Raw genomic sequence first — 12,201 nt, forward strand, 5'->3', positions numbered from 1 at the left:
CAAAAGATCATTGCAATAGAGGAAATAGGTAGAAACAGTGTGTAAGACAAAATTAGAGACTGTCTGCACTGCTTTATTTTGGTACAGATACTATTGGAGGGCCAAGGTACATTGGCAGCAAATGCACAGCATCTACCGGCTCTCTTGATCCTGGCTTCTTGAGATCTCTTGTGAAGAGTCACGATAAAAAATTAGTAGTGGGGTGGGACAATCTGTGGTGGGTGAATTCGTTTCCGACTAACAATCTGTCCAGTTAATGTGAAATAATAATGTATGATAGAAGTGTTCAGATAAACCTTATAATAATTCCACAAGATTTTAGTAATTCCACCTGGTACAGTTTATTCTAGAATTGGAAGCTGACTGCTGTTTTAATGAAGTAATGCCCATTCAGTTATATTGGCATTTATTACTGGTTGTGATGTGAACTGCTGCTTGGCAGTCTTGGTGAGTATTCAAAGTCTACTTGAAATTAATGTCCATATATCAATAAGAATGGTGTTCATCAGTGAAATGCAATATCAATGAAGTTACACAACAGTTGGTAATTTAACTTTTTAAACTGCTCGTTTATTGGCATTTCTGGAAAAGAACACTCTTATACTCTCATCCGATCAGCAAATTCCGTGTAACAGTTTGAATGTGTAATGGGACTTATTACATCGCAAATCATTCTAATGAATGAATTGATTTGCATTACAGTGTTGCTAAGCAATGTGATCAACAAGGTTATATGTGTCCAAATTAAAACAGAACCTTGATATTTTGAATAAATTTTCAGTTCATTTTTATCAAAAATCAGTATTTGTCTCAAAAAATAATTTCAAACTTCGTGCATTAAGTCCAAGCATGTTTGCAATTATTATACACAATTTAATGGAAAGCTCAATCATGCACTAGTGTGTAACGTGTTTCAAATCGAATGCGCAGGTTTCAATTTTCTCTGAAGGGCTAAACGACTTTTTGTAATAATGTGATGTGTCTATCTCACATAAAGTCTAAATGAAACTGGATTTGTCTCTGTTCGGCTCAAACTCACAAAATGAAATTCACCACACAGGTCAGTGAACTGTGCACATGCACTTTTAGCACTCTAAGTGGTAACTCATCTAAGAGTAAAAGCCCCCACACATAAATTCACACTTTTTACATGCATACAAAAATCAAAGCACCTTTATATTAAACAGATAAATTCTGGCATGCAATTACTAATTAAACATTTCCTATTCTAAATAAACTTCAAGAACTTGTATTTCATAATCAATAAAATTTTATCCCATGAAAGAAACTATTAGTCTGCTAAAACGGATTCAGATTACTGTCAACTTGTGTCTGCACGATGATGTCACGAATTGATACTTGCTTGGAATGAACAAAATACCTGTACTGAAAAATACTATCAGTTGCATAATTTATGGACTTTTATGACAAATTTGGTACCCCTTGCATCACTACATAGCCTATTTGAGCTACTGTAATCTACGTTAATGAAAGTAACAAACGTCAAAATATGGAAGAGTTACACGAGAGTTCATTCAAAGTCATTTCACAGCTCAGAGTCGAAGTTAAAAACTTTCATTTAGTATACCCTGCAACACAAAATGAAGTCCAGAAGAGCTGGATGTTCAAGCACAGCAGTAGCACGAGGATCTGGACCACCAAAACAAAATAGTAAGACAACAATCCATCATGAAGAGGCATTTGAGGTAATAGCTGGCATTCTACAATGGTGTTCAAGGCATACCCATGCTATATAAAACATACTCACAGCTTTCACCACAGCCATTTGCAAATTTTACACTGTAGTACTTCGAGGCAACATAGCTCATGGTGCGCAAATACGCAGACTATATTCATCCGGTATTTGGGAATGAGGGCACTTAGTGACTGTCAATAGACTTAACATACAACTTCAAATGTTCATGAAACTTTTTCGCACTGACACTTCCCCACAAAATTATGAAAAGAAAAAAGTTTATCGCTTACTGCATTTGTCCTGTCCATGCCACCAATCTTCAGTATAGGGCATAATGCTTTAATTCATTACTTCTTTACTATTAACTATGTTCACAACATATTTTGCACACAGTATCCACATATACCTCTGAACATACCTGCAATACTGTATCACTGTATGACACATAGTTTAGGAGATATGATATAAAACACTGACAGCACGAAAAACTAGCCTTGCTAACATAACATGCATAGTTTTACTCAATATTAGGGGGCACCGTGGGTCTAAAGTTGACAACCTGTCATCTTGCAGAAACCTCTTCAGGGACCTAGGGACACTTACACTTACATATCAGTATATGTACTCATAATGGGGTCTGCCCGGGTAGACACATACGTTTAAGTGGGGAGGTATGCTGGCCACAGACTGAATCCACTCACCACATCAATGATGAGTGGTTGGAGTGCCGGCCACCCTGTATGTGGTTTTTAGGCAGTTTCCCCACATCCCAATAGGTGAATAATAGGTTGGTTTCATGTTATGCCTTAGATACACACTACTCGAACATTTAGAACACTTTTTCACACTTCTTGCATTCAGTATATGGCATTTCTAGTTAGTAACAAGAGAGAATTTAAGATAACTCAGCAATTCACAACAACAATAGCAGAAGTACAAATAATTTCCATATAGACTACACATCCCTCTTCAGTGTTCAGAATGGAGTTTTATGTTCTGGTTCAACAGTCTGTAACAGGCTGCTAGTGGACATGCGGTGGGAAATTTAAAAAAAAATCCCCAAATATTTAAAAATAAAAATTATGCACTCCTTCCACAAATTATCAGAATACTTGGACTTGGGAATGTAAACTGCACATAACACTAATACTTGTAACAGACACATCCTGGCTTTGCTATTACGGAGAAAGGTGTTAGAGGGCTGTGTAAATTTACATAAACATTTTGGTTAAATATGATATGAAAAAAGCAGCAGAGTAATACATGATATGAAAAAAGAAGCTGAGTAGTATAGGAGGGAGAAGCAGTGCTTTTTTTTCCCTTTTTCTGAGGTAGCAGACTTTCTCTTTACATACATACATAAAGTAGTCTAGACGTAATTAACAGTTTGAATAGATTAGTGTCAGACATAGTTTGTTGTTAGTGTACTTTGCAGAAACAGGGAGCAGTGATTGCTCCTGTATAAGTTGACTAGTTTCACATCCCTGAAGGCTCTCCTTCATGTGGGATTTACGGAACAAATTATGTGAAAGAATAAATGAATGATAAATGAAACATGACATTTATGTTACTTACTTTTATACTTCCTTTAGTCCCAATTATATATGCTTCATTTGGAAGAAGTGCGCGGGCATTTGTGCTCAGAACTGCTGTTTTACCACCTTCATACTTTAAAACACATGCCATGCTCTCATCACATCCAAACTCATTTAAATGTCCCAAAGCAACAATGTGTGTCGGATTCACAGGACCAAATACGAGCACAGCTAGCTGCAGGCAGTAAACTCCTAGATCAAGTATAGTTCCACCACCAAGCTCCTTCAACCTGAAGAGTAATATTAATTAATTAATATCATTAATTTCACAATACACTTTCAAAATATGACAAACAACAAATAAGGAAAGTGTATCTCAGTCAATAACTTTGGTGGCAGTTTTAATACAAACTAGTCAATTTATGAACCATTATTGAAGGAATGGAAAAGCCTTTCATCCTTAGTGTTATAACTCGCAAGAACACAACATGATAACTTCTAAGTTTGGCAACTTAATAAAATCAGCAAGTACAGTATCCAAACAGCTAAAATGATTAGCCAGTCCCAATTGCATGTTGTCTGTCTAACAGCTTCCAGGAGCAACAAAAAATTGATTTTCACTACATCATGTCACATTCTACGCATTAAGAGGTGTAAACCAAGTATGAACACCAGAAACTGTTTATATGTCTTGAGGCAGCATAACTCACGGCACCTAAAATTACCCAGATCATATTCATCTGGTAACTGAGAACGAGAGCACTTCGCTTACTCGTAATATCAATTCCCCCCACCAATCACCAAAAAAATTATTTATCACCGTTGAGGCTCATGAGTTGATGTTCACCTTTCAGCACCTCACCAGATATTGGCTTCAGCTACAAATACTAACTGTTAAAAAGTAATAAATGGATTCTACTGTCATCGATTTACTGTCCTCCACCAGAGCACACCCACACCCTTTACAGGTGGTGACAGGAATGCTGGTGGAGACTGCAACAGTAGTTCAAAATCCACAGCTACAAAGGGCGACAATAGCAGCAACAAAGAAAAAATACAGGAACTGCCAATTTCAAGATTTTGTATGGGCCTGTATTACTATTTCCTTCTCTTTTCTTTGAACTTTGCAACATTTGTGGGATCAGGCTACATCTACATCCATACTCCGCAAGCCACCAGACAGTGTGTGGCGGAGGGTACTTTGAGTACCTCATCGGTTCTCCCTTCTATTCCAGTCTCGTATTGTTCGTGGAAAGAAAGATTGTCGGTATGCCTCCGTGTGCGCTCTAATCTCTCTGATTTTATCCTCATGGTCTCTTCGCGAGACATACATAGGAGGGAGCAATGTGCGGCTTAACTCCTCAGTGAAGGTATGTTCTCGAACCAACAAAAGCCTGTACTGAGCTACTGAGCATCTCTCTTGCAGAGTCTTCCACTGGAGTTTATCTATCATCTCCGTAACGCTTTTGCGATTACTAAATGATCCTGTACCGAAGCACGCTGCTCTCAGTTGGATCTTCTCTATCTCTTCTATCAACATTGTCTGGTACGGATCCCACACCGGTGAGCAGTATACAAGCAGTGAGCGAACAAGTGTACTGTAACCTACTTCCTTTGTTTTAGGATTGCATTTCCTTAGGATTCTTCCAACGAATCTCAGTCTGGCATCTGCTTTACAGACTATTAATTTTATATGGTCATTCCATTTTAAATCACACCTAATGCCTACTCCCAGATAATTTATGGAATTAACTGCTTCCAGTTGCTGACCTGCTGTATTGTAGCTAAATGATAAAGGATCTTTCTTTCTATGTATTCGCAGCACATTACACTTGTCTGCATTGAGATTCAATTGCCATTCCCTGCGCCATGCGTCAATTCGTTTCAGATCCTCCTGCATTTCAGTACAATTTTCCATTGTTACAACCTCTCGATATACTACATCATCATCCGCAAAAAGCCTCAGTGAACTTCCAATGTTATCCACAAGGTCATTTATATAGATTTTGAATAGCAACGGTCCTACAACACTCCCCTGCGGCACACCTGAAATCACTCTTACTTCGGAAGACTTCTCTCCATTGAGAATGACATGCTGCGTTCTGTTGTCTAGGAACTCTTCAATCCAATCACACAATTGGTCTGATACCGTATTTACTCGAATCTAAGCCGCACTTTTTTTCCGGTTTTTGTAATCCAAAAAACCGCCTGCGGCTTAGAATTGAGTGCAAAATAAGCGCAAGTTCTGAAAAATGTTGGTAGGTGCCGCTACAACTAACTTCTGCCGTCGAATATATGTAGCGCTACACAGACACGCTTTGCAGGCACAAAGATAAATACTGGTGCCAAAACCTCTGAGTCAGTAAATAAATTTTAAAAAAAGGTGGAAGACGAACTTTTTTCTCCACCCCGAGTTTCGACCACTGCATTTTCATACATTATCTAACGAAGTAAATACAAATTCCGTATTGTTCATCTTCAAATGTAGCAGCATTTCAATGTACTATGAAAATCCGACTGGCAAGACTGTTTGGGATGTTTGTCAATATGGCCAACTCTACATTCTGAATTTTTTCCTACCTGTGAGAAGAGATGGTTGCTAATAGGAACTTTTATGAATTGAGAATCACATGCAGTATTCTCTTCACCATAAGAATAATACGAATAAAAACATTTTGCCATGTATTCTTTCGTGTTTGCTGCTATCTCATTTAAATCCTGTCTGCCTAATAAACTTCGAAACTAGTGTGAGACAACAGCAAACGCAGAAGAATATACATATCATGTCATGTTTATATTCATATTATTCTTATGCCTAATAGTGATACAGTCAGAAATGAAGCAAGGTAATTGACTAGATTTTTAAATTTAAGATGAGTAATTTCTGTGCAGAATGTAATGTACAAAAGAGGTGTCTGCAAAGATTTTCAAACGGCGAAAAATTTTAGCTAAACTCTCGTTCAGAACTTCTATCATACGCAGTCTATTATTTGGTTCTTTTTGATCATTATCAAAGAAAGCAGCAGTCCATATGATCTTACTTTGATTATTAAATGACTGGGGGGAACTGTATCAAATGCCTTACGGAAGTCAAGAAACACGGCATCTACCTGGGAAATCATGTCTATGGCCCTCTGAGTCTCATGGACAAATAGACACAATCGTCTTTTTCGAAACCCATGCTGATTCCTACAGAGTAGATTTCTAGTCTCCAGGAAAGTCATTATACTCGAACATAATACATGTTCCAAAATTCTACAACTGATTGACGTTAGAGACGTAGGTCTATAATTCTGCACATCTGTTCAACGTCCCTTCTTGAAAATGGGCATGACCTGTGCCCTTTTCCAATCTTTTGGAATGCTACGCTCTTCTAGAGACCTACGGTACACCACTGCAAGAAGGGGCAAGTTCCTTCGCGTACTTTGTGTAAAATCGAACTGGTATCCCATCAGATCCAGTGGCCTTTCCTCTTTTGAGCAATTTTAATTGATTTTCTATCCCTCTGTCATTATTTTGGTATCTACCATTTTGTCATTTGTGCGACAATCTAGAGAAGGAACTACAGTGCAGTCTTCCTCTGTGAAACAGCTTTGGAAAAAGACATTTAATATTTCGGCCTTTAGTCTGTCATCCTCTCTTTCAGTACCATTTTGGTCAGAGTGTCTGGACATTTTGTTTTGATCCACCTACCACTTTGACACAAGACCAAAATTTCTTAGGATTTTCTGCCAAGTCGGTACATAGAACTTTACTTTCGAATTCATTGAGTGCCTCTCACATAGTCCTCCTCACACTACATTTCTCTTCATGTAATTTTTGTTTGTCTGCAAGGCTTTGGCTATGTTTATGTTTGCTGTGAAGTTCCCTTTACTTCTGTAGCAGTTTTCTAATTCGATTGTTGTACCACTTTGGTTCTTTTCCATCTCCTATGAGCTTGCTTGGCACATACTCATCTAACGCATATTGTACAATGGTTTCGCACTTTGTCCACTGATCCTCAACACTATCTGTACTTGAGACAAAACTTTTGTGTTGAGCCGTCAGGTACTCTGAAATCTGCTTTTTGTCACTTTTGCTAAACAGAAAAACCTTCCTACCTTTTTTAATACTTCTATTTACAACTGAAATCACTGATGCAGTAACCGCTTTATGATCGCTGATTCCCTGTTCTGCATTAACTGTTTCAAATAGTTCGGGTCTGTTTGTCACCACAAGGTCTAATGTGTTATTACCACGAGTCGGTTCTCTGTTTAACTGCTGCTCAAATACAAGCAGATAATTTAGAATTATATAGGCAGGCTGAGGGTCTGCAGGTCAGAGAAAGGAACAGGGGAAGAGATTTTTACTTTTATAAATAATTTCCTGATGACTGCAAAATTGGTGGGGGGCAAGGGGGATGGAATGATGAAAAGTTAGTAAGTATGGTGTTCCGAGGAATGTCTTAAAGGGTGGGAAAGACCTACTGCGGTTTAATCGATGTGTTACAGAACAGCTACATACATTCAAGAGAAGTCAAAACCTATCTGACAAATAAAAGCTGAATGACACAAAAATGAGCATAAAGAGAGCAATGAGAGAAGAACTCAATGAATTTGAAAGAAAAATTTTGATACCAGATACGAGTAAAAACCCTAAGAGGTTTTGGTCTTATGTAAAATCAGCAAGTAGTTTGAAACCTCCCATTCTTTCAATGAGCATACCAGCACTAAAATGGAAAATGACAGAAATACTGAATTCGGTCTTCCAAAATTGTTTCACTGTGGGGGATTGTAACACTGTCCCTCCTTTCCAAATGTTGAAATGGTATATATTGAGATAACTGATTGTGGAACACAAAAGCAACTACAATCACTTAGTGATGGAAAGGCATCAGGGCCAGATGAGAAATACATAAGATTATTCGTAAGAACTTGCCCCCCTTCCAGCAGTAGTTAATCGCAGATTATTGATGCAATGAAGGGTACCCTGCTACTGTTTTCAAGAAGGGTCATAGGCCAGATGCACATAATTATAGGCCTATATCATTCATGTCAGTCTGTTGCAAAATTATGGAACATGTTTTGTGCTCAAGAATTATGACTTTTTGGAAAACAAAAATCTACTCTATAAAAATCACCACAGATTCCGCAAACAGAGATCTTGCAAAACTCAACTCGCACTGTCCATCTGTTAGATCCATAGCACTGTAGACAACAGTGTTCAGATTGATGCCATGTTTCTCGACTTTGGGAAGGTATTTGACACAGTCACATATTGCTGTTTGGTGAAAAAAATATGAGCTTACCAAATATCAGATCAGATGAGCTTTATAGCATTGTTGATGCTACATGGCAAGACAATACTCCCTCCAGCGACAAGGCATGCCTGACTTAGAAAATTTCAGAATCCAGCAACAAGTAAGCGCAGTATCAGCCACAATCTGGTTGGTCGCACTTTCAAATACGTTCACTAGCAGTAACACAGCGGCCAATGAGATGCGAGCATCCCCTCTCCGGAGCTCCAGTGATGGGTGTACTTACATCTGAACATTCATGCACTGATCCCATTTTGTGCGTTTGTCATTTGGATAACTTTTACAGACTTTCATAGCAGCTAGGCCTCATCATCTTCTGAACAGACATTGTATTGAAGAGTGACAGATTTATAAAATTTTTGTATCTGTAAATATTTCTACATTAAAATCTACTATTAACAACCTGCACTGCAACTTCAGCAATACAGTTATGTATTATTTTTACTATTTGATATTAGATGTACAATAAATTAATATCTTTACAGACAAATCTAAATTAATAGCTTTGTTCACAAGCTAATTGGAAAGGACACTAAATATCCACATAAAAGACCACGGATCACTAGAGGGATTAAAGTATCTTGTGAAAGAAAAATTAAAATGTATCTCTTGACAAGAACAAGTAGGGATCCTGCAGTAGTCGCACAATGCAAAAACTACTCAAAATTAATAAGAAAGATTATTAAAAAATCAAGGAAAGTGCACATAATGTCAGAAATCAGTACTTCTGACAACCAGCCGCAGAACACATCACTAATGAACTTAATGGAAGGACTATAAATGATGAGTCACAGGTAGTAAATGCACTTAACACTTTACCGTTCACACGTCTCATACAAATTTATTCGCTTGCACCAGCAGCGTTAATTCGGATTACTTGGCTTGTCGCTGGCCGCTTGTCACCTTTCTGTTGATGACAGGCTACAAACACATTGACTTTTGCGCACTTTAATTTTTCCAGAAATTCTCTATTTTACCGTTTTGTTCCACAAACTTCAATTTTCTTTTCAAGTGTCTTCTCTGCAAGTTCTACACTGTTATAATAATTATCCATGTAGAGCTGATGCCACTTTCCATAAGAAGGTGTCAATAGTTCCACCACTGTTTTTGCTAAAGGTTGTCCAGCACCGGAATATATCTTGAATATCCCGTACTCGAATCACACAGCATCTGAATGAGTATGTCATATTTCGTAATTTTTGATGGATTGTAAACTTTAAAATTTAACTGTCCATGCCATGGTATCATTCCTTCATCAATTGAGATGTTTTGACATAGATTAAACGTTTCTTTAAACTTTTTGGAAAAATAATCGATTATGAATCGCACTTTGAAAAGTTGGTCAGCATTATCCGGTTTACTATTGTTGTCAGAAAAATGCAAAAGTGATAATATTTATCTGAATGATTTGCGGGACATCGTTTTCCGAAATGTCGGTGTGTCTAACAATGGATTCGTTGACCAGTAATCATCGATCCTCTCTTCTTTTACAGCTCCCATAAGGATAGCAAGCTCAAACCATTTTCTAAGTTCGGGTCCTGTAACGTCGAAAAATTTGGCATTTTTTAAATCCAGTTTCCTTCTATTGCAATTTTGACTGTAATACTTGTCCGTTTCATTGCTAATATATTCAAATAGATCGTTCCCAATATACACTCCCAGAAATTGAAATAAGAACACCGTGAATTCATTGTCCCAGGAAGGGGAAACTTTATTGACACATTCCTGGGGTCAGATACATCACATGATCACACTGACAGAACCACAGGCACATAGACACAGGCAACAGAGCATGCACAATGTCGGCACTAGTACAGTGTATATCCACCTTTCGCAGCAATGCAGGCTGCTATTCTCCCATGGAGACGATCGTAGAGATGCTGGATGTAGTCCTGTGGAACAGCTTGCCATGCCATTTCCACCTGGCGCCTCAGTTGGACCAACGTTCGTGCTGGACGTGCAGACCGCGTGAGACGACGCTTCATCCAGTCCCAAACATGCTCAATGGGGGACAGATCCGGAGATCTTGCTGGCCAGGGTAGTTGACTTACACCTTCTAGAGCACGTTGGGTGGCACGGGATACATGCGGACGTGCATTGTCCTGTTGGAACAGCAAGTTCCCTTGCCGGTCTAGGAATGGTAGAACGATGGGTTCGATGACGGTTTGGATGTACCGTGCACTATTCAGTGTCCCCTCGACGATCACCAGTGGTGTACGGCCAGTGTAGGAGATCGCTCCCCACACCATGATGCCGGGTGTTGGCCCTGTGTGCCTCGGTCGTATGCAGTCCTGATTGTGGCGCTCACCTGCACGGCGCCAAACACGCATACGACCATCATTGGCACCAAGGCAGAAGCGACTCTCATCGCTGAAGACGACACGTCTCCATTCGTCCCTCCATTCACGTCTGTCGCAACACCACTGGAGGCGGGCTGCACGATGTTGGGGCGTGAGCGGAAGACGGCCTAACGGTGTGCGGGACCGTAGCCCAGCTTCATGGAGACGGTTGCGAATGGTCCTCGCCGATACCCCAGGAGCAACAGTGTCCCTAATTTGCTGGGAAGTGGCGGTGCGGTCCCCTACGGCACTGCGTAGGATCCTACGGTCTTGGCGTGCATCCGTGCGTCGCTGCGGTCCGGTCCCAGGTCGACGGGCACGTGCACCTTCCGCCGACCACTGGCGACAACATCGATGTACTGTGGAGACCTCACGCCCCACGTGTTGAGCAATTCGGCGGTACGTCCACCCGGCCTCCCGCATGCCCACTATACGCCCTCGCTCAAAGTCCGTCAACTGCACATACGGTTCACGTCCACGCTGTCGCGGCATGCTACCAGTGTTAAAGACTGCGATGGAGCTCCGTATGCCACGGCAAACTGGCTGACACTGATGGCGGCGGTGCACAAATGCTGCACAGCTAGCGCCATTCGACGGCCAACACCGCGGTTTCTGGTGTGTCCGCTGTGCCGTGCGTGTGATCATTGCTTGTACAGCCCTCTCGCAGTGTCCGGAGCAAGTATGGTGGGTCTGACACACCGGTGTCAATGTGTTCTTTTTTCCATTTCCAGGAGTGTATAATTCTACGATATCCACGACGCTCTGTGTATCTTTGGGAAATATGTGTGGATCCGGAGATCCTTCAAATTTATTATTGGTCCTCAGTAAATCATAGTCTGCCTCCTTCATCTGATTCATCTAGCAATCATAGCGCTCGCCGAATTCTTCTTGGACATATTTCACTATCTTCCGATGATTCTGCTTCACTTGCATTTTTTTTATATCCAAATTCTTCTTCCCAATCGGCCAAGTCGTTCGGAACGTCAGACAAGACGAAGACATCTGCGCATTCATCATAAATAATCGTATCGTGTCTTTCGTCTGCCATGATGAAACTGCACAAGTACTTATAAAAACAAAAAACTTGTTGACGTGTGTAACTTATTGTTACCTGAACAAAACATCAACAGAATGAAAAAGATACTAAAGTGCTGTCACCAGCCATTGCGCGATACTATGCTCACGACACCACTGTGGTGTCGCTGGCCACTGAGGGATACTACGCACATGACACCACTGTGGTGTCGCCAGCCGTTGACCACTATTTCATGCACGACACCACTGTGGTGTCGTCGGATGGCAAAGTCTTAATAATAATTTCGTAAATACAGTAGA

General features: G+C 40.1%; 1 protein-coding gene across 1 annotated transcript in view; it reads right to left on the reverse strand.

Annotated features, from left to right (window-relative positions):
* The window catches only part of LOC126259941 (trans-1,2-dihydrobenzene-1,2-diol dehydrogenase-like), a 111,230-nt gene that overhangs the window by 39,584 nt on the left and 59,445 nt on the right, over positions 1–12,201 (reverse strand). The window contains exon 4 of the mRNA XM_049957037.1: positions 3,272–3,521. Coding sequence (XP_049812994.1) covers positions 3,272–3,521 — 250 coding nt within the window. The remainder of the gene's footprint in view (positions 1–3,271; positions 3,522–12,201) is intronic.

Source organism: Schistocerca nitens, chromosome 5 (assembly GCF_023898315.1).
Source record: "Schistocerca nitens isolate TAMUIC-IGC-003100 chromosome 5, iqSchNite1.1, whole genome shotgun sequence".
Classification (NCBI taxonomy): Eukaryota; Metazoa; Arthropoda; class Insecta; order Orthoptera; family Acrididae; genus Schistocerca; species Schistocerca nitens.